Raw genomic sequence first — 24022 nt, forward strand, 5'->3', positions numbered from 1 at the left:
ACTGGCTAATTCAGGGTCGATGTGTAAACATCAATAGTATGTCATCAGCAACAGCTTTGTTGCCGTCCACACATTATTTAAATGGCAACAACACCCACTGTGGGAAAATGTGTAATTTTGCACACATTCCTGCACCGCACCTGGTGTGAACGTATCCTTAAAGAGGTTGTAAACCCTCACATACAGTATCTCACAAAAGTGAGTACACCCCTCACATTTTTGGAAATATTTTATTTATATCATTTAATGTGACAACACTGAAGAAATGACACTTTGCTACAATGTAAAGTAGTGAGTGTACAGCTTGTAAAATAGTGTAAATTTGCTGTCCCCTCAAAATTACTCAGCACACAGCCATTAATGTCTAAACTGCTGGCAACAAAAGTGGATACAACCCTAAGTGAAAATGTCCAAATTGGGTACATAAAGATTGCCTAGGCTATAAGAAGATTGCCAAGACCCTGAAACTGAGCTGCAGCACGTTGGCCAAGACCATACAGCGGTTTACCAGGACAGGGTACTCTCAGAACATGCCTCACCATGGTCGATCAAAGAAGTTGAGTGCATATGCTTAGTGTCATATCCAGAGGTTGTCTTTGGGAAATAGACGTATGAGTGCTGCCAGAATTACTGCAAAGGTTGAAGGGGTGGGGGGTCAGCCTGTCTCCATGGCTGTCCCAGAAGGAAGCCTCTTCTAAAGATGATGCACAAGAAAGCCTGCAAACAGTTTTGCTGAAGACAAGCAGACTAAGGACATGGATTACTGGAACCATGTCCTGTGGTCTGATGAGACCAAGATAAACTTCATTGGTTCATATGTCAAGCCTGTTTGGTGGCAACCAGGTGAGTAGTACAAAAACAAGTGTGTCTTGCCTACAGTCAACCATGGTGGTGGTAGTGTCATGGTCTGGGGCTGCATGAGTGCTGCCGACACTAGGCAGTTACAGTTCATTGAGAGAACCATAGAGGGGTATGTCTCTATGTCAAGAACAATATAAAGGTGATAGAAAGGAGTGACATTACGGATGGGATGAGCATGGATTTAGAATCTGTGTGGGTTGAACTCCATAGGGAAGGAGAAAAGGGAAAAGTAATTGTGGGGGTTTGCTATAGGCCACCTAACCAAGGGGAGGAGGTAGAGCTGGAATTCTTAGCACTAATGAGTAAAGTGGCAAAATTGGGATCAGTCGTCATATTGGGGGACTTCAATTATCCCGACATTGACTGGGACAAGGGGACTGCACACTCACAGAAGGCCCGCCTATTCACGGAAACCTTACTGGATAATTACATGTCACAGTTGGTGGATTCTCCGACTAGAGAAAATGCAGTCCTGGATCTATTGATCACTAATGACCCAGACCTAATCTCGCAGGTAGGAGTCCAGGACAATCTGGGCTCTAGCGATCACAGGATGATCACATTTAGTATAAATAACAATATAACAAGGCAAGTGGGGAACGTAAGAACCCTAAACTTCAGAAGGGCAAACTTTCCAAAATTGTACTCATTGATGGAAAGGGTAAACTGGGACCAAACCCTGGGATCCCTGACCAAAGAGGAAAAATGGGAATGCTTTAGGAACATATTAGGCAAAGGCATCTTGCAGTGCATTCCTATGGGAAATAAATTTAGAAGAGACAAAGCCAAACCTGGCTGGCTAAACCGTAGCGTCAAAAAACTTATTAGGGGAAAAAAATTGGCCTTCAAGAAGTATAAATCAGAGGGCACAGTATCGGCTTTCGAGCAATACAAGGAGGCAAATAAGAAAAGTAAACAAGAAATCAAGATGGCTAAAATCAACTTTGAGAGACAAATAGCGGAGGATAGTAAAAAAAACCCAAAGAAATTCTTTAAATATATCAACAGCAAAAAAACTAGGGCAGAGCATATTGCACACATAATTAACAATGATGGGAGGATGGTTACAGAGGACACTGAAAAAGCAACCGTGCTGAATGCTTTTTTCTCGTCAGTCTTTTCACAGGAAACGGAGGGGTACACTGACCATGACTGTTTGGTTAGTAGTAATACACAGGACTTGCCACTATGGCTAACAGAGGGTGAAATCAGGGAAAGGCTGGATAAACTCAACACAAACAAATCACCAGGCCCGGATGGCGTACATCCGAGAGTACTCAAGGAACTCAGTAAGGTTATATCCAGACCACTGTTCCTGATCTTTGCTGACAGTATTAGGACAGGAGATGTACCAGGGGATTGGAAGAAAGCTAACGTGATTCCGATATTCAAAAAGGGCCAGAGGCATATCCCGGGAAATTATAGGCCTGTCAGTTTGACATCAATAGTATGTAAACTTCTGGAGGGGATGATAAGGGACTATATCGTAGAGTTTGCTAAAGACAACAACATCATCAGCAGTAATCAGCACTGGTTTACAAATGGGCGTTCTTGTCAAACCAATCTATTAACATTTTACGAGGAGGTGAGCTGTGAGCTAGATAGGGGGAGACCAGTGGATGTGGTGTACTTGGATTTCGCTAAGGCGTTTGATACAGTTCCCCACAAGCGCTTAATTTATAAAATAAGATCTGCAGGTATCGACAGCAGGGTTTGCTCTTGGATACGGAATTGGCTTAAAGGGCGTGTCCAAAGAGTGGTAATAAACAGCGCATACTCAGACTGGTCTGAGGTAGTAAGCGGGGTGCCCCAGGGCTCAGTCCTGGGACCAACCTTGTTCAATTTATTCATAAACAACATTGAGGTCGGGATCAGTAGTTCGATATCAGTTTTTGCAGATGACACAAAATTGGCCAGAGCAATAACTGCACAGCATGAAGCAGATATCCTACAGAATGACCTGGACAAAATTAGAGTGGGCACGGACATGGCAAATGAGGTTTAACGCGGAGAAGTGTAAGGTTTTGCACTTGGGGACTAAAAACATAAAAGCACAATACACGTTAGGAGGGGAACCCTTGGGGGAATCAAAAATGGAGAAGGATCTGGGAGTCTTGGTTGATGATAGATTAGGCAACAGCATGCAATGTCAAGCGGCAGCTGCCAAAGCCAGCAGAATATTGGCATGCATAAAGAAAGGGATGTATTCCAGAGATAAGACTATAATCCTTCCACTTTATAAAACTCTGGTCCGACCGCATCTGGAGTATTCTGTCCAGTTCTGGTCGCCAGTCCTCAGGAGGGATGTGTTGGAGCTGGAGAAAGTCCAGAGAAGGGCAACTAAACTAATTAGGGGATTGGAGGACCTTGACTATGAAGAGCGTCTACAATCGCTCGATTTATTCTCCCTGGAGAAGAGACGTCTGAGGGGGGACATGATAGCAATTTATAAATATCTTAATGGGGATCCCAGCTTAGAAAAAAGCTGTTCATTCGAAGGGATTGCATGAGGACTCGAGGGCATACAATGCGATTAGAGGAGAAGCGTTTTAACCTCAGGCAACGTGGGGGGTTCTTTACTGTTAGGGCTACAAGATTGTGGAATTCTCTACCACAAGAGGTGGTTTCTGCGGGTAGTATGGTGGCTTTCAAAAGACTCTTAGACTTGCATCTCAAGGATCAGAACATTCAGGGGTATGTGAGATGATTACAGCCACACACACCTACACAGGTTGAACTGGATGGACTATTGTCTTTATTCAACCTCACCTACTATGTAACTATATGTAACTATGTAACTATGTAAATTCCAACATGTACTGTGACATACTGAAGCAGAGTATGATCCCCTCTCTTCGGAGACTGGGCCGCAGGGCAGCAGTATTCCAACATCCAAACACTCCTCCAAGACGACCACTGCCTTGCTAAACTGGTTAAGCATTTTTCCAGACCTAAACTTTATTGAGCATCTGTGGGGCATCCTCAAACGGAAGGTGGAGGAGCGCAAGGTCTCTAACATCCACCAGCTCTGTGATGTCGTCATGGAGGAGTGAAAGAGGACTCCAGTGGTAACCTGTGACGCTCTGGTGAACTCCATGCCCAAGAAGATTAAGGCAGTGCTGAAAAATAATGGTGACCACACAAAATATTGACACTTTGGGCCCAATTTGGACTTTACTTAGGGGTGTACTTACTTTTGTTGCCAATGGTTTAGCCTTTAATGGCTGTGTGCTGAGTTATTTTGACGGGACAGCAAATTTACACTGTTATACAAGCTGTAAACTCACTACTTTACATTGTAGCAGTGTCATTTCTTCAGTGTTATCACACAGATATTATATTTACAAAAATGTGATGGTTGTACTCACTCTTGTGACATACTATATCCTGATGAAGTCAACAGCCTCAGGTGATGTAAATGAAACCAATCCTCCTACATATGTATTAGTTTATCTACAGTCTTCCCCCTGCTCTACACCCTTTCAGAAGTGCAGATTGGGTTTAAAAATCTAGTTCCGAAAAAAAAAAAAAATAGAACATGCTGCATTTTTCCTGTACTGGAACGCTGTACAATGCATACAAAATGCACTGTAATGCACATGTCCTTATTTAAGGTCAGGAACAAAGGGGGGGGGGGGGGAATGCGCTGGACTGCATCAAAACATGTGTCAAAAATGCGTCAAAAACATGCATGCAAAAAAGCATCTGCAACGCATTTGGACTGCGTTTCTATGGTGTTAACTGACCCTTAGTCTGTCAGCACAGAGGTGGGGGCAGAGAGACTGCAGTTACACTGTGCGAGAGCTTATTGGAGGAAAGAAACACACCCCTCTTCACACATAACAGAACTGTGTTGTGAATACATAAGCTTCATTCTGAACATTCGCCCCCCCCCTCCAACTCCCTCCCACCCAACAAAGTTTATCTTGTGTCAGGGAAACTTCTCAGAAGTGACGCATGCTAAGAGGAACGAAGCACCAGAGAGAGGAGACACTTAGAGCTTTGGAGAGAGATAAGTAAACTCTACAGATACAGTGGATACGGAAAGTATTCAGACCCCCTTAAATTTTTCACTTTGTTATATTGCAGCCATTTGCTAAAATCATTTAGGTTCATTCTTCTTCCTCATGAATGTACACATAGCACCCCATACTGACAGAAAAAACACAGAATTGTTGACATTGTTGCAGATTTATTAAAAAAGAAAAACTGAAATATCACATGGTCCTAAGTATTCAGACCCTTTGCTCAGTATTTAGTAGAAGCCCCCTTTTGATCTAATACAGCCAGGAGTCTTTTTGGGAAAGATGCAACAAGTCTTTCACACCTGGATTTGGGGATCCTCTGCCATTCCTCCTTGCAGATCCTCTCCAGTTCTGTCAGGTTGGATGGTAAACGTTGGTGGACAGCCATTTTTAGGTCTCTCCAGAGATGCTCAATTGGGTTTAAGTCAGGGCTCTGGCTGGGCCATTCAAGAACAGTCACGGAGTTGTTGTGAAGCCACTCCTTCGTTATTTTAGCTGTGTGCTTAGGGTCATTGTCTTGTTGGAAGGTAAACCTTCGGCCCAGTCTGAGGTCCAGAGCACTCTGGAGAAGGTTTTTGTCCAGGATATCCCTGTACTTGGCCGCATTCATCTTTCCCTCGATTGCAACCAGTCGTCCTGTCCCTGTAGCTGAAAAACACCCCCACAGCATGATGCTGCCACCACCATGCTTCACTGTTGGGACTGTATTGGACAGGTGATGAGCAGTGCCTGGTTTTCTCCACACATACCGCTTAGAATTAAGGCCAAAAAGTTCTATTTTGGTCTCATCAAACCAGAGAATCTTATTTCTCACCATCTTGGAGTCCTTCAGGTGTTTTTTAGCAAACTCCATGCTGGCTTTCATGTGTCTTACACTGAGGAGAGGCTTCCGTCGGGCCACTCTGCCATAAAGCCCCGACTGGTGGAGGGCTGCAGTGATGGTTGACTTTCTACAACTTTCTCCCATCTCCTGACTGCATCTCTGGAGCTCAGCCACAGTGATCTTTGGGTTCTTCTTTACCTCTCTCACCAAGGCTCTTCTCCCCCGATAGCTCAGTTTGGCCGGACGGCCAGCTCTAGGAAGGGTTCTGGTCGTCCCAAACATCTTCCATTTGAGGATTATGGAGGCCACTGTGCTCTTAGGAACCTTAAGTGCAGCAGAAATCTTTTTGTAACCTTGGCCAGATCTGTGCCTTGCCACAATTCTGTCTCTGAGCTCTTCAGGCAGTTCCGTTGACCTCATGATTCTCATTTGCTCTGACATGCATTGTGATCTGGAAGGTCTTATAAAGACAGGTGTGTGGCTTTCCTAATCAAGTCCAATCAGTATAATCAAACACAGCTGGACTCAAATGAAGGTGTAGAACCATCTCAAGGATGATCAGAAGAAATGGAAAGCACCTGAGTTAAATATGAGTGTCACAGCAAAGGGTCTGAATACTTAGGACCATGTGATATTTCAGTTTTTCTTTTTTAATAAATCTGCAACAATGTCAACAATTCTGTGTTTTTCTGTCAGTATGGGGTGCTATGCGTACATTCATGAAGAAGAATGAACCTAAATGATTTTAGTAAATGGCTGCAATATAACAAAGAGTGAAAAATTTAAGGGGGGTCTGAATACATTCCGTACCCACTGTATGTGCTTAGTACAAAATCCATGACTGGGCTTTACAAATACTTTAAGAGGTAAATGAGGTAGTATTTACCTAGGCACATTTGGGCTTGATAAATTGAAATATGCTAAAGGTAACATTTCCCCATACAACCTACCTGCTTTATTCACTGTGGTCCCCTACAGCTCTCACTGGTTTCTCCTCCCCCTGACCTCCCCTGTCATTACTATTATCTGTAGTGGGTGAAGATCAGAGGCGGTCATCTTAGAATCAGAGTGCTGTAATGTAGCATGGGTTGCAGGAAAAATGTTTTTCTATCTTTTTAGTGGTATGCATTTCCTGAGATCTGAATACAGCTACTCCCTTTGAAAGGACAGAAATATAAAAGCTGCTGTTGCTGACTTGTGAAAGGTTCATACTCCAGGGCTGTCATCCTGATTGTTTCACTACTGATTAATTCACACAAACCAGCAGGTGCATGTTTTCGAATAAATCCTACACGCATGTTCTGGGTCACTGACTTACTAAGAAGTGAAGGGAAAATGAGAATGACTTGCCCCTTTTTGGTTAGCAATGGCAGCACCCAAATTGACAAACTTGCACCCCAAAGAGAAGTCTTCAGTAATAACACAACTGGTGTCACAGCCTTCAGCTATCCATTAGTGGTGTTTGAACAATGGATCTATAGTTGTACAAAAGCTTATAGAATATATACAGTAATGATAGGGAAGAGCTGTAAAGCCTATTTCTAACACCAAATTAAACTTTGTGGATTTTTGTTTTACCCCTGACTTGTTTAACTATTTAATCCATGACAGGCCAGAAGTCCAATGTGCAATTAGCACAGAACAGTAGATACTCCGAAAATGTTCCAACCAAAACTATTAATGCTGAGGGACAATACAATAGTCCCTATAATCGGATGACACTTATTGTGTCAGAATCATTTTATATTGTTGAGAAACTTGCAAATTTTGTATAGGAATACATTTGCTTTAAACATTAGCTTAAAATGCATTAAGCTGGTGCTCTGATAGAGAAGACATTGGATGATGCTGAACCAAACCATAGAAATAACTTTGTTCCAAAACACACTCATGGTGTGTTGCTATGTGAAATCAGCGCATTGCAAAACCTGTTTTGGTGTACTGGTCATGTGATATATCTAGTCAGCTGCACTGTATTTCTGATAGTGGTCCACAACCGCTAAGCTTTGTATAGTAGCCTTCCAGCCTTTAATCACAAGGTCTAAGGAAAATACCGGTACTTGCCTTCTAGTTAGACTTCTAGTCTGTTTGCCTAGGTGTTGCTTGGTGTTCTCATGGGATCCACAGACCACCTTAGGTTGGGTCTGGAATCTACTATTAAGAGCTAATTTTTTGACTGCAAAGACTGAAGTCTCGCCAAGATTTTAGAGTTTGTGGAACCGGGAGAACGTAAGCTTTCTATGCATGCTGAAACTACCCTGATATGGCTGCTTTAGAATGTGCTATTTAAAGGGATAATGCAGTACTTTCTGGAACTAGTATCCATGGTATGCACAATGATTGCATTACATATAAATTGTATATATATAAAGGTGGTAGTCTGCTTTTTTTCCATGTGAATGTAATATAAGGTCAGCATAAAGGGAAATTTTAAACCTATAGAACTGTTGCTTGAGGGTTCATTCTCACTACTACATATAAATCCGTATGCGTTGCTTTAATATGTGTTGACAGGCATTTTGAAATATGCTGCATTGCATTTTGAAAGGGTCACGTTCTGTTGACTTGATGATATGTTCAGCAGTACAGCTAATCAAAAAATACAGCACTTTAGACCTTGCACAATGTTGGAATGCATTGTTTATACGAGAACATGCGCCACTTAAATGCATAGGTTTCTGTTTTTCACCATTTTTTGCTTTGTACCAATTTCATAGATTCTTCATGGGTCTGTCTGTCCAGTAAGACCAATTGTACAAATTTACAATGCTGATTTATACCAACTTTATACCAACTTTTTAAAGCATGTCTAATTGGTATGCTTAAAGTCAATTGTGCCTGGCTAGATGTGCTGTGCATTGTAACCGCTTTGATCCTATAACTGCCATTATGAATGATTCCGTTAGTGGTAGTATATACAGTATGTGCTCAATAATTTCCTGTATTTTAGAGAAATGGCTGGAATCCATAAATTACCTTTACTAGTTAAAGGTTTCCTCCTCCTCACTCTACGTTTGTAGCCCAACTTTGTTTCAAATGACAGGATTTCTGATTTTCACTTTTTTTTTTACTACAATTTTTTTGCGATCTTCATGCGTTTTATGGTTGAAAAGATGTAAATTTACTCTTTCGTTCATCTTTGGACACAGCGCTCCATAAATCTTAACTAGTGGGTTATATTGCCTCCTCCAGGAGTAGGACTAGGCAGAACAAAAAACACCTGGCTACGCCCATGGGCCATCCACAGCTTGTATATAACCCCCCTCTCTGCTCTAGGTAATCAGTTTTAATCTGTCTAGTCAGGAGAGGGGATCTAGGCTCCCAGCTGGGATCTCTGGTCTTGGCAAGTTTCTCCTTCCTTACATCTTTTTGTTTTCTCTTGGGAGATCTACAATCAACTGCGGGGCTGGGTGACGGGCTGAATAATCTAAATCCACCAGACCGCCTAGCCAGCGAGGGTGTGCATACCGCAGCATAGCCTCACAGACAGAGGCTGGCCCGTGAGTTAAACGTCTTGCATGATCTCGTGGGACCAGGCTTGGGTCTGAGTCGCAGCCGTCCATTGGCCAACGGCTATCCTACTTTGATGGGGAGGAGTTCTGTCTGGAGCGTTCCTCCTATCCTTAAATCGCTCACTGAGCTGGGCTTCCTCCACTCCCATTCCCCTCCTGTCTGGACATAGTGTGGTGGGGTCCCCAGGGCAGAGAATGCAGGTCTCCCCCCGCTATCCACACTCTGTAAGGGTCTTAGGATAGTGTGCGCCCCGCCCTGGTAGTCTGGAGGGGTCCAAGTGTAGAAGACCCCTAGATGCATGCCCTGCAGTGCACAGCAGTGTCTCCCCTAAACCTGTGTCCTACCTTTATGGGGGGTGGTTCCTTTGCAGAGGGTGCAGCATTGCAGAGAGTGCAGGAAAGACCCTGGCAGCATGCTTTAGTGGTTGTATTCTGGCTGGTCTCCGGAATGGCGGCCATATTTGTGTAGCTGGATGATGTCACGGGGCCATTTTTCCTTAGTCTGGGAGATGCTGGGAACAACTGAAGCCTCGTGGGAATGCCGAAGCTCCTCCTCTTCCTCCTTAGTTTCATCTTCCTGTGCCCGGGACAAATGAACAGGGATAGCGTCCAAGATGATGCTGGGTTTGAATTCTCTGCGCTCCTCCTGTCGGTAGGGTGAGTCTTTGGGGGTCCCTGTTATCTCTCTCTCTCTCTCTCTCTCTCTGCTGATAGGTACCCTGAGCCTTGAGGGGGATCATTTTGTGGTGCCAAAAGATCGTTTTTATACTGCAATATCTTCCTTTACTTATGGAGCCTCAGGGTCACATCTCCCACCCCACTGACCCCCCTCATGAAGGTGGCAGGTCCCTCAGAACCCCTGCTTCCCATGGTTGCACTGACGGCAGTCCTGCAGTACTTAGTGTCCTGGGTGGAAGTGGCCTGTGGGAAAATGCCTAGAGGAAGCATCCCCCTCCTTCCCCTGCTCAGGCTGTCTCATCTGATTCTAAGCCCGATGCCGCTGTGGACACGGCCAGTCCAGGGGGATTTAATATCCCACTCCCTAATCCATCAGATAGTGAGGATGATTCCTCCATTGTCGCAGCAGTGAATGATAAAGCGCTGGTGGGGGCATGTATCACTGCACTTGCGTGACACTTTAAAAATGGAGGATTCGGCTGATGTAGCCACGGACCTGGCTGTGTCGTTTGGTACGCCAAAGTCGCATCGTACTCCAAAGTACGTCACCAGCCCATCGGAGTACCTGTCACCAGCCCATCAGAGTACCCGATGGGCTGGTGACAGGTACTCTTTATTGGGGGGGGGCAATCAGTGTGTTTTGGGGTGCACTGTGATCGGTAACTAGCTGTTACCACAATCTCCTCCTCACACAGGATCAGTGTGTGAGGAGGAGAACACGGTAACAGCTAGTTATCATTGTCTCGGTTGACATTCTGTGACCGCCTGTGATTGGACCCAGCCCATCGAGAGGCGTGCACGAGGAAAGTGCATGTGGCCGGCTGTGATTGGACACAGCCGGTCACATGGTAAAGAGCCTTTTTTTTAATGGCTCTTTACACTGATCGGGGATTGGCTGTGTCCCGGTGGACACGCCGCATTCCCAATCGCCGGGCTGTGTGCCCCCGGGGGGGGGCGGGAGAGCAGCGGATCTGGGCAGATGTCATATGACACCTGCCCGGATCGAACCAGTGTTCCTGCCGACGTCATTTTATAATGCACTGGTATGGAACTGGTTAAAGATATACGGTATGGCATGCATAGAGTATCACAACAACCCGGCACCTTGTTACTGGTTTTAGGGTGCATCTTTAGTTTTAACACATATGGCCAAAATTCCCTTTATGGGGTTGCACATCCAGCGTGGGACAACATCCAAGTGAGGGTATCGCAATGATTGGAGCATATCTGTTGTTGCTATGACAGCGGCATAGTAAATTGGTATACAATGCAGTGAAGAAAGATGGCCGCTAGAGACACACCTACGGGTTGCTGGGATACCGTATAGTATAAATATCCGGAGGCACAGCAAGATGGCACTACTCCAGATGTCAGATGCTGAAATGCGTAGGGCGGGGGTTAGCGTCATTGCGATACTTTCGGTGCTGGTCTGTGGAGCGCAGTGCGTCCCAGACTTCCTGTATGCCTTTGGATCAAACCAGTGGTCTTTCTTATGTTCATGTAAGTGGATATTATTTGTTTTAATAAAATGATACTGCGGTTTTACACTATGGGGGCTATAATTTTGTGTTCCATTGAGCTGTAAAGCGGATGCAACCATACAGAGAATACGAGGGGTAGTTTAAGGGAGGACCTCGCAGGGAAGAGAAGAGCAGCTTTTCCAATTAAAGGTGAGACGCCCCTGTTGCAATGGGGGTAGTCATATGGTGAGTGAACTCCTGGGGGGGGGGGGGACACTGGAGGATTAGGGGTTCACTGCATGTTTGGGTTTCTTATCTTTTCTTATCGTGCTTGAGTAGCACTGATGCACAGATTTATTGGAGGCACCACAAGGACCAACAATATCATGTGAAGATTATTCAAAACGACAGCGTATGCGGTTTTGAAGGAAATTTTTTATTATCACTACATATTAATATTCAATCCTAAGCACATTTGTATACAATTAGCACTTGCACTTTTTTCTGCGGCGATTGCTCATATGTTCTTTGCACAGCATTAGATATTTTTTTGCACAGTATTGTATGTGGTTTATCTATTTTACCAATTTTATTTACCTATTCGGGAAGAAGCATCTGCACTTATCTTATTTGGAGTAGCGCCATACCCAATTCTGTAAATATTCCAAAACCGCTCCTGTGCTGTCCAAACTTTCTATTTCAGCGCTGGGGATTAGGCATGTACTGTGGCTTAATAATTGGTCTGCAGACCAAGCCTCTAAGAAAGCCCTCCTTTAATTGCCCTTTCAAGGCCATCGCTTGTTTGGGGCTACCCTGGATAATGACATTAAGGGTATAATTGGAGGGAAGAGTACCTTCGTGCCACACTCAAGGAAAAAGAGAAGGAGCCTCTCTGAAGATGGGGGCCCTCCTTCTCAGCCCATAGAGAATTATTTTGTGCTTCTGGGACGCAAAATAAGGGAAATGGATCTTTTAAATCTTCCCTGGGGGATTCCAAGCATCCTTGGTCTGGTAAGCCCAGAGCTAGCTTCTCTGGACCCGCAGACAAGACCCCTTCAGCATGAAGGTCTGCCTCACCCATTATTGGGGTGGGAGGTCATCTTTGCTGGTTTCGGACCCCTTGGACTTCTTTGGTGAGCGTCAAGGAGATGCTCAAAATGTTTCTTTTGGGGGTACCTTTTTCAGGTTTTTTTAGGTCCTGAGTCTCCTTGTGCAGATTTAATTCCTGCAAAGGTTCAGGTGATGTCCGAACTAACGAAAGGTCCCCCCTATACTTGTCCAGGGATTTGATTTACCTACAGTGCCTTGCAAAAGTATTCACTCCCTTGGCATTTTTTTCGTGTTTTGTTGCCTTACAACCTGAAGTTAACATGGATTGTTTGAGGATTTGCATCATTTAATTTACAGAGCATGCCCACAACTTTTTAAGATGTTTTTTTTTTTTATTGTGAAGCAAACAACAAATAGGACAAAATAACAGAAAAAGTCAATGTTTATAACATTTACCCCCCCCACCCCAAATTCAATATTTTGTAGAGCCACCTTTTGTGGCAATCACAGCTCCAAGTCGCTTTGGATAAGTCTCTATGAACTTGCCTCATCTTACAACTGGGATTGTTGCCCATTCCTTCTTGCAAACCTGCTTCAGCTCCTTCAATTTGGATGGTTTGCGCTTGTGAACAGCAATCTTTAAGTTTGACCACAGATTTTCTATTGGGTTGAGGTCTGGGCTTTGACTAGGGCATTCCAATACATTTACATGTTTCCCCTTAAACCACTCAAGTGTTGCTTTAGCAGTGTGTTTGGGGTCATTGTCCTGTTGGAAGGTGAACCTCCATCCTAGCCTCAAATCGCGCACAGATTGTTACAGGTTTTGCTCAAGAATATCCCTGTATTTAGCACCATCCAACTTTCCCTCAACTCTGACCAGTTTCCCAGTTCCGGCTGCTGAAAAAGATCCCCACAGCATGCTGCCACCACCATGTTTCACTGTGGGGATGGTGTTCTTTGGTTGATGTGATGTGTTGGGTTTGCGCCAGTCATAGCATTTTCTTTGATGGCAGAAAAGTTAAATTTTAGTCTCGTCAGACCAGAGCACCTTCCTCCATACATTTTGGGAGTCTCCCACGTGCCTTTTCGCAAACTCAAAATGTGCCATTTTGTTTTTTGCAGAAAGTAATGGCTTTCTTCTGGCCACTCTGCCATAAAGCCTCTATTTGGAGTGTATGGCTTACTGTTGTCCTATTTGCAAGATACTCCAGTCTCTGCTGTGGAACTCTGCAGCTCCTCCAGGGTTACCTTAGGTCTTTGTGCTGCCTCTCTGATTAATGATCAGTGAGTTTTGGTGGGCGACCATCTCTTGGCAGGTTTGCTGTTGTGCCATGCTCTTTCCATTTGGTTATGATAGATTTGATGGTGCTCCTGGGGATCATCAAAGATTTGGATATTTTTGTAACTGTAACTGAACCGCTGACCCACACTGTACTTGTGGTCTTCCGTCAGTATACGGCTTCCTTGCAGACATGCACATATATACCAGATTATTCCAGCTGCCCTGGAACCTTCTCCTTTTATTGAACAGTTTCACACTCAATTAATACACACATGAGCACATCCCCCACCTGATCAAAATACCACACACAGGTCAGGGGTTACCTGATTACATTATCATATGCAGATGAAATTGTATACAGAAAGAGAATTAACTTAAACTAATTATCTACCAATCTGGACAGAACAATGTGGGCTCATTAACATTTAACAGGACAGGCAGACTTAACACAATCCACATCCCACCTCAAAACAGACAATAGGACAAGACTGCCAATGACAGTCTGTCTGTCTCCTACATTAAAGTACATGGAATGCACAATTATGTATTTCTATGATTATTTAAGAGTCAGACTTCATGGCAACTGGCTATAGGTCTCCCAGTGTAAAGTGGGATTAAATCTTCATATTTCTTGAGGGATATTGCTGACAAATATTACTAATCCACTTGAAGCAATCCAAACTATTAAGTATCTGTCTTTCACTCCTAGTGACGGTAAGTACCGTCACAATAACCTAACCCTGACTTGTACTTCTCAAAAACATTGTCCCTTACTTGTTTGGAGAGTTCCTTGGTCTTCATGGCAGTGTTTGGTTAGTGGTGCCTCTTGCTTAGGTGTTGCAGCTTCTGGGGCCTTTCAAAAATGGTGTGTATATTTAATGACCGTTCATGTGACACTTAGATTGCACACAGGTGGACATCATTTCAAAAATGATGTGACTTCTGAAGGTAATTGGTTGCATCAGAGCTTTTTATGGGCTTCATAACAAAGGGGGGTGAATACACACGCACATGCCAATTTTCTGTTTTCTAAAAAATAGTTTTATGTATATATTTTTCTCATTTCACTTCACTAACTTAGACTATTGTGTTCTGATCCATCACATAAAATTCAGATTGACAAATCAATGAACTTAAGGCTGTAATGTAACAAAATAGGTAAAAAGTCAAGGGGGTGAATACTTTTGCAAGGCACTGTATGTCTGATTCAATTTCTGACCAGCGTGGTCCTTCCTCTGCACAAAATTCAGGGACCACAGGCTGTGATTCACCGACTGCTGTCACACAGTTCTCTCTCCCATTTTGCATATAGGTTCTGAGTCTGGTGGTATCCACCTTCAAGACACTTCTGTTTACACAGTCTTCCATGCAGCTCCTTTAGCAGGTTTGGCTCCACAGGAGGATACCAAAGTTCGTGACTAGGTCACCGGGTCCTCTGACAGGTGCCCAAGGGCCATGGAAGGCCAGTATCATCCTCTACTAAGGCTTCTTGCGCAGTTCCTGCAAGGAATCAAGAGTGAAGATTTTCAAATTATTCTGGTGGCTGTAACCGTCCCTTGGGGGCTTCCTCTCAGAGAAGACTTTGTTCTCCCAAGGGCTGATTCACCATCCTGCTTTAGTCGCTGGTTTTAATGGCTTAGATATTGAAAGCCAGGTAGTGAGGGATAGAGGGCTGTCTGGATAACTGATCCCTACTACGGTGAATGTGAGGAAGTCGTCTTCCAGCAAGATATACCATCGTACGCGGAAAGCCTACATTTCTTGGTGTGAGTCGATTGTCGCTCATCCTCGATCCTTTTCTGTGGCTCAGATGTGGCTCCGATCTTTACCTTTCTTCAACAGGGTGTTGATCAGAATTTGGCGTTGAGTACCATCAAGGGGCAGGTGTCTGCTCCGGCAATCTTCTTTCAGCGACCCCCTAGCCACGCACTCTTTAGTTCGTACCTTCATTCAGGGGGTTCGACATGTGGCTCCCCCGGTACGGTCTCTTTTGCTGCCATGGGATTTAAATGTAGTACTTTCAGTTCTCCAGAAACCTCCATTTGTGAATATTTGGGAGATTCCCTTGTCTACGTTATCCTAGAAGATGACATTCTTGGTGGTTACTACCTCAGCCCACAGGGTATCGGAATTGGTGGCATTATACTATCACAGTCCCTATTTAGTGGTCCATGTGGATAAAGTGGTGGTTCGTCCCTGTCCATCATTCCTGCCCAAAATTGTTTCTGACTTCCATTTGAATGAGGACATTGTGTTGCCTTCCTTGTGTCAAAAGCCAGCTCATCCCAAGGAATTTGCTTTGCATGCCTTAGATGTGGTTTGTGCGATTTGGGTGTATCTGGCAGCTACCGATTGCTTTCGTAGGTCAGACTCGCTTTTTGTGGTTATGGACGGACCAAGAAAAGGGCTGGCCGCTTCTTCAGCTACCATCTCCAGTTGGATTGGACAGATGGTGACTCAGGCCTATTCCATTAAAGGTAAGGTTCCACCTTTCCCTGTCACGGCGCATTCTACTCGGGCGCTGAGTGCTTCTTGGGCCTTCAGTCATCAGGCTTTAATATCGCAAGTTTGCAAGGTGGCCACTTGGTCGTCCACGCATACCTTCACAAAATTCTATCTGGTAGATACTTTGACATCTGCGGATGTTGCTTTTGGCTGCAAAGTTTTGCAGGCTGCTTTTTAAGAGGGGCTGTTCCCTCTTGAGGGGTGTTTTTTCTTTAACCACTTACAAACAGGAAACCGTGTACTTATGCCGGCACTTTGATGTTAAATACTGGGGTTTGCCATAACCCCGGTATTTTTTTTTAAATGTCAGGCGGTCCGCTTTAATAAAAGTGGGTTTCCCAGCGGGATCATCCTTATTGGCAGCGGGAGAGGTGCCCCCCCCCCCCCCCCAAGGCAGGATGTCACTCACCTCACTCTTTGGCCTTGGGGGACCGGAGTGACGTCATGCGTCGCTTCCTAGCAACGGATTTAAAGAGCCCATTTTTTTTTCACCATGAAAAAAAAATAACTTTTTTTTTTTTTTTGTGTAGATGTGAGATCTGAAGTCTTTTTGACCCCAGATCTCACATTAAAGAGGTCCTGTAATGCTTGTTTCTATTAAAAGGGTTGGTTACGTACCTTGTAATAGGAATAAAAGTGATCAAAAAGTGTAAAAATAAAAGCTATAAAATAAATAGGAAAAAAATTAAAGCTCCCCGATAGCTCGCTCTCAGAAGCGAACACATACACAAGTCACGCCCACATAGGTAAACGGTGTTCAAACCACACATGTGAGGTATCGTTGGAGCGAGAGCAATAATTTGAGCTCTAGACCTCCTCTGTAACGCCAAACTGGTAACCTGTAGACATTTTTAAAATGTCGCCTATGGGGATTTTTAAGTACCAATTTTTGTCACCATGCCACGAGCGTGCGCAATTTTGAAGCCTGACATATTGGGTATCTATTTACTCAGCGTACATTCTTTTACAATACAGAAAAATTGGGTTAACTTTACTGTATTAATCCTTATTTAATTAAAAAAAAAAAAAAAAGTGAATTATTTCCAAAAAAATTGCGATTTTGTAAAACCGCTGCGCAAATACAGTGTGATAAAAAATATTGCAACCATCTCCATTTTATTCTCTAGGATCTCTGCTAAAAAATATATATATTTGGGGGTTCTAAGATTTTTGTAGCAAAAAAAAAAAAAAAAAAAAATCTTTTAACTTGTAAACAGCTGTCAGAAAAAGGCCCGCTCCAGATGTGGTAAACCTTTTTTTTTATTTTTTTTAGAAGGGGCTCCTGTGTACTGGTTGAGGGCTCTTATGTGCCCTCTTATGTGCCACTGCTTTTGGAAGTCCCAGTAGTTACGATTTACGGAGCGCTGTGTCCATCAATGAACAAGAGGTTTTTGTACTTACCGAAAAATCTATTTCTCCGAGTTCATTGACGGACACATCACCCACCCCTCCATGGAGTCCTGATTCTTCTAATACTGCTTGCTGCTTAACTGATTGCCTAGAGCAGAGGGGGGGTTATATACCAGCTGAGGACGGCCCATGGGCGTAGCCAGGTGTTTTTGTTCTGCCTAGTCCTACTCCTGGAGGAGGCAATATAAACCACTTGTTATGATTCATGGAGCGCTGTCCATCGAACTCAGAGAAATGGATTTTGCGGTAGGTACAAAAATCCCATTATACCGCATTACTAATTGTAAAGAACATCTCCAAATACAAGTGGTTTACAAATTCCTAGAGACAAATAGGCAAAGTGTTTAATGGATAAGTTCACTTAATAAATAAATGTACATTTTTTTGCAGGTAAATGGTCGGGTAGATACACTGGAAAAATCAATGAAGCTCCACATCATTGTGGTTATTCAAAGGATGTTGGGGCTTGGAGTTTATTCACGCAGAGAGCTGTGTAAATTTATGATGCGGGTGTGTGGGCGGAGCCCCGCACAGTGCACTGATTTCAAAAAGTGACCACTAGTACAGAGAACTTCTCTAGAAAGGAGAGCTAAGAGTTGGCCTTCCCCAAAAAAAACGTTTTTTTTACTCAAAATTATCAATTAAACCCCTTTCTGAAGAAAATGTGAATATTTTTCTTGACCAAAGTTTATCTTGTCTCTAGGTCGATCTTCACTCTTCCCATTTGAAGATGGCTTCCTCAGTGATAGTCATGGAGACCAATCCTTGTCATCTGGTCTGAGTTCTCCAACTCACTGTCAAAATGGTGAACGGGTCGAACGCTACTCTCGGAAGGTGTTTGTTGGAGGGCTACCTCCTGACATTGATGAAGGTACTGTTGCTTTTCTGATCTGAGCGGTTCTTACTGTACATTTGAAGCCATCCATATATACATGTGAAAACTTGTGGATGACCCATTCTCCTTATGTTTGGTCAGACCTAATGCTTCTAAAACTCTCCTAAAATGTTTCATTGGTGGAGGGGGGGTGGGTGTTTAATACTTTTGTTGGCACATCCAAAAATATCAGTGCAAATTCATGTTGATTAAGGGTGGTTAAATTGCCATAGAGATCTTGAGCTATCCAGATTTAAGGTGGACCTGGACTCAAGAAATGAAGATATGCTATGCTATAGAATTTAGTATGGCTTAAAGTGGTAATAAACACAAAAGCACACATTTATTATATTGCAGCCACCCCATCCCACACTCCTTGTGGCTTTCCGAAATATCATGACAGACCTCTGGTCCCATTCACAGTTTTCTGTATTACATTTGAAACTACAGAACAATTTATGGTTAGACTGAAGTTTATCATAATGTCCTGTCAATATAGTTGCTCTTTTGTATTTTTTGCTCTCTGTTTATATTATGTTGTTATTTCCAGATGAGATCACAGCAAGCTTCAGGCGGTTTGGACCTTTGGTTGTGGATTGGCCACATAAAGCCGAAAGTAAATCTTACTTTCCACCAAAAGGTAATATATTTTGAGTTCTGTAGTGCAGGTTAATTCACTAAAATCGAATGCATGTGTTGTCGCTGTACTTTGGCTTTTGTTTTAACCACCTCAATACTAGGCACTTTCACCCCCTTCCAGCTTTCAATGCTCTCGCTCTTTGAATGACAATTACTCATGTTACACTGTACCCAAATTAAATATTTATTTAAAAATTTGTTCACATAAATAGAGCTTTCTTTTGGTGGTATTCACCACTGGGTTTTTATTTTTTGCGAAAAAACAATATTTTCGGTTTCAAAAGAAATCCAATAAAGTCAAATTTCGTCATAAATTTAGGCCAAAATATATTCTGCTACATTTCTTTGGTAAAAAAAAAAAAAATCCTGATAAGTGTATGATAATAGGTTTGTGTGAAAGTTAGCCTACAAGCTAGGCTACTTATCATTGAAGCTTGATCAATCCTGATGTACTTAATACCTATCTCATTTCTTGAGGCCCTAAAATGTCAGGACAGTATAAATACCCCCCAAATGACCCATTTTTTGTAAATATGATAGTCCAAGGTATTTAGAAAGAAGTATAGTCTGTTTTTTGAAGTTGCAATTTTTTTACCCACAATAGTTTGGGTAATGAATACTTTTTTCCCCACAAAATTGTCATATTAAGTTATTTCTTACACATGGCATAGATAAACTTTCAATTACACACCAAAATATATTCTGCTACTCCTGGGTATGGCGATACCACATGTGTGAGCCTTTTTCACAGCCTGGCCACATACAGAGGCCAAACATCCAAGTAGCACCGTCAAGCGTTTTAAAGGCATAAATTACACATTTCATTTCCTGAGTACCTATCAAATTTTTTAAGGCCCTGGAGAATTACTCACAAAATGACCCTATTTTGGAAAGAAAACACCACAACATATATTTTACGAGCATAATGAGTCTTTTGAACATTTTTTTTTCCACAAGTTTTTGGAAAGTGTGGAAAGAAAATGAAATGTATTTTCTCTTTTGTTCATTGACGGGACACAGCTCCTGGTTCTTCTTAACCATTGGTATATAGTGCCCCCCACAGGAGTTGTACACTCGGCAGGAAAGAGCTCAACTATGCCTGTGTGCAGTCCTGGGGGTATACACCCACTCTCAGCTATAGGCCTAGTCAGGAAAAAGGACCTAGTTCCTTGCTGGGATCTCTGGTCCTCCTTGTATTATTATTGTTCCTGTGAGAACTACAATCAAGTGCCGGACTTGGGCGATGAACTGGATAATATAGATCCTTAGGGTCCCCCGAGTCCGGCCAGCCAGCGCCTGCAGACTTCAGCTCAGCGCCTGGTCGGCCATGACATAGCCTCACTGGACAGGGGCTGGCCTGCGAGTTAAACGTCTCACAAGGATGCATAGGAACTGGCTTCGGCCTGAGTCGCAGCATTTCCTCCTGGCCGGCGGCACCCACATTACGAGGGAGCGGTGTCCTGTCCGGAGCACTGCCCACCCTGTTCCTGGTGTGGTAAGTAGCTATCTCCGCCCCCCCCACTACCCCTGGAGGGTTTTGGGGTGGACATGGCCCCTCCCTGGGATTGTTGGACCCCCGGGTTCTCTCGCCCCCCCCCCCCCCCAGCCCCTCGAAAAATTCTGGTCACTGTGGGTCTTTCGCCCAAGTTTCGTCAAGCTACGAGATTGAGTTCGGTCTTGTCGTCCTGAAAGGTTTTTTCCCTTCCAACCTGCATTTGTCCCCAGAGGACTTATGGGGTCTCTTTGGGGGAAGTGCAAGAACTGTTTATTTCAAGGGGTGATGGTTCAGACTTTGGAACATTTTCAAGGGTTTTTTACTTAAACCTCTTTACAGTCCACAGGAAGGAAGACAGAGTACGTCCAAATCTGTGATTGTCATTTTTAAAAATATTTCTAACAAATAGCATTTACATACCAAGAATGACACCCTAATGAATATTAAACTACTCCTCCTGAGTATGGCGATGCCACATACATTGGCCCAACATGCAAGTAGCACCTTCAGGCTTCGAACAAATAGCATGTACGTACCAAGAAATACACCCCAAAAAACATTCTGACGAGCAAAGGGTAAAAAATTAATTACTTGTGGTTTTAGCAGACAGGAATACTGCCCCAGCACATGAAAAGCATTGGTCCAGACAGCCAACGGAAATGTCCAGGAATTTTCTAGCCAGCAGGCAGAGATGCTGAAGCATTGGTCCTGGCAGTATTTCGGGTGGCAGGCAGAGGCATGGCCAGTTTAGGTGGCAGCAGGCAGCACTATAAGGCTTAGGGCCTTGGTCAGGTAAGACCTGACGACAGGGGTAGAGGCTTCTCCCACCCAAATCTCTTTGAACCCTCCGAGTCTCCAGACCCTAATCCGAGAACACCCGGAGAAAGTTTTCTCCATTTGGAATTCTATTCTGGATCCCCTCACACATGTGAGACCCCTGTGCTGTCTTGAATCCCACTAATACAGTGGCAGAGCAAACGATCAGTTCAGGAGGCAGGCAAAAAGCATGGTCATTTAACAGGCTGAGGTCAATTCACATGTAAGGCAGAAACATGGTTGGCAGAAGCATTGTTTATAAACTGTCCGGGTCATACACAGAAATAGCGGAAACTGGGAAAATGTCTTTACTTCACTAATAATGTAGTAAAGTGTGGTAAATCCGATAGCACTCTTCAATACAGAAGCCTGGCTGGGAGGGACATTGGGAACAGTAGTATCGGGTGTCATGGCGAATTCCTCAACTTGAACATACACAACGTGTTTTTTGGGGGTTTGTGGCCTGTGGGGGTAGGAGGGGGGATATCGGTGAAGTGCCTTTCATGAAGTCTGGTTAATGTATCGGTTGAATTTGTTCAGGGGCATGGTCATGGGGATAGAGACGGGCTGTAAAACCGTCGTCTTGAAATTTTAGATAGGTTAGGAATGTTTGGGTGCACTTGGAAAAAATAACATATGAATTGAACAGGGCTAGTTGAATCAAATAAATGGCGACTTTCTTATACCAAAAAATTAATATGTACATTTTGGCTTCTGGATGGGACCTCGTCTTGTCTAAAGTTCCAGCAAGGTATATTCATGTATTGTGGAAAGGATGTAGATGTCTTTTTTTTCTTTCTCCATTTTAGGGCTAGTACCTCTTAATCTCATCCCCCACCCCGATTCAATTTCTTAGTGACCAATCTCTGTGGGAAACCCTTGCAGTTGGACTGTGCTGTCCCACAGGCCACAGTCATCTTTAGGTAGAGATGGCAGAAAAGTGGATGACTCGTGTAGAAATTGTCTACATATAGATAGTAACCCTTCCCAAACAGTGGTTGGATCAGTTGCCAGGCGATTTTGCCACTTGTCCCCATATAGGTAAGGCATATGGGGGGGGGGGGGGGTAGCTGGCTGTCCTTTTCCCGCATAAATTTTAAAATCATATGTGTAACCCTTGGCCCTGTCGCATGCCTTGTAAAATGTTACCCCATATTTGGCCTGTTTACTGGGGAGGTATTGCTTGATGTCAAGTCTTCCATTGAAGTGGACTAGGGATTCATCTACACAAATATTTATATCCGAGGGGTAAACATTTGCTTGAAGCCCGAAAATTACGTCATAAATCCCATTTTCTCTTTCGTTCATTGACGGACGCAGCTCCTCATCTTCATGACCATTGCCTCCTACAGGAATAGGACACTAGACAGTCAAAAAAACTTGACCATGCCTATGGGGCAGTCCCTGGGGTATACTCCTACCCTCTGCTATGGCTATTCAGTTTTTTTCTGTCCAGTCAGGAGTAAGGACCTAGTTCCTGCTGGGATCTCTGGTCCTTGCAATTTTTTCCTCTCTTTATTATTTTGTTCCTGTGAGAACTAAAACGAAAGGGCCAGACAGGGCGACGAATTGGATAATATAGATCCTTAGGGTCCCCCCAGTCCGGCCAGCGAGCGCGTGCCGAAGGCAACTGTACAGGGGCTTGCCTTCAAGTAAAACGTCTCGCGAGGGCGCATATGAACTGGCTTTGGCCTGAGTCGCAGCGTTTCCTTCTGGCCGACAGCACCCACATCTCGCTGCTCCGTGAGGACATCACATGACGAAACTAGTAGGGCGGGACCATGATGTTGAATGCACTGCGCAGGTCAGATTCATCTCCGGCTGTTACAATCCAAGCCGCAAGACGAATCCGTCCTGCGCAGTGGGTTCAACAATCCCCACACAAAGGAGTATGTTACACGGATCGTTTGCATATTTTAAAGTCGCATTGGAACCCTTGGTGTCAGGATGACACTTGTGAAATGTAAGTGGAACTTTTATTGAATAAAACCTTTATGTTTTATGGAATCACGCTATGTAGATTCATTTTTCCTCCTAACATATGGCACATCCCTGCATGATATGAGATTGCCTGTCGGTGGATGACCATTCAAAGTGGATTATGAGACTACCTGCTGGATATACTGTAAGAAAAGGCTTAATAGCTGGTTTATAACCTTACCAGCCACTCCATCTGGTGAGTCAGTTTGGGGTGATTGGTGGAAGCAGCACACAGGGTGTTTCTCAGCGCACACCGCTCTTGGAAGATTGGCTGATACAAATATTCATTTCTATGCACTAATTTGCACTTTATTGAACTTTCCTTGGGACTTTTTTAATCACAATTGTTTGTATTTTTTATGAACTTTATTTATGACTTTATTTGTAACGTATATGCATAGTTCCCCACATATATGAATTTTTGATGATTCACACAGACCTTTTTGCACAGATTGCACAAATATTTTGTGTATTACTTTAAATATTCATTTTTGTATACTAGATATATACTTGGGCTAGAATTAGGATTCAATAGCAATATTTTTAGCACATCTCACTTTATTATAGTCACAATATTTTGAGTAATATATCATTTTTAGAGCACTTACTAGA

General features: G+C 43.5%; 1 protein-coding gene across 4 annotated transcripts in view; it reads left to right on the plus strand.

Annotated features, from left to right (window-relative positions):
- The window catches only part of CPEB3 (cytoplasmic polyadenylation element binding protein 3), a 269676-nt gene that overhangs the window by 173975 nt on the left and 71679 nt on the right, over positions 1-24022 (plus strand). For all 4 annotated transcript variants that reach the window (XM_082267592.1, XM_082267595.1, XM_082267594.1 and 1 more), the window contains 2 exons: positions 18310-18477; positions 19031-19120. In XM_082267592.1, the coding sequence (XP_082123718.1) occupies positions 18310-18477; positions 19031-19120 (258 nt within the window). The remainder of the gene's footprint in view (positions 1-18309; positions 18478-19030; positions 19121-24022) is intronic.

The sequence above is a fragment of the Pelophylax lessonae genome, assembly GCF_965119305.1.
Source record: "Pelophylax lessonae genome assembly, chromosome: 9".
Taxonomy (NCBI): domain Eukaryota; kingdom Metazoa; phylum Chordata; class Amphibia; order Anura; family Ranidae; genus Pelophylax; species Pelophylax lessonae.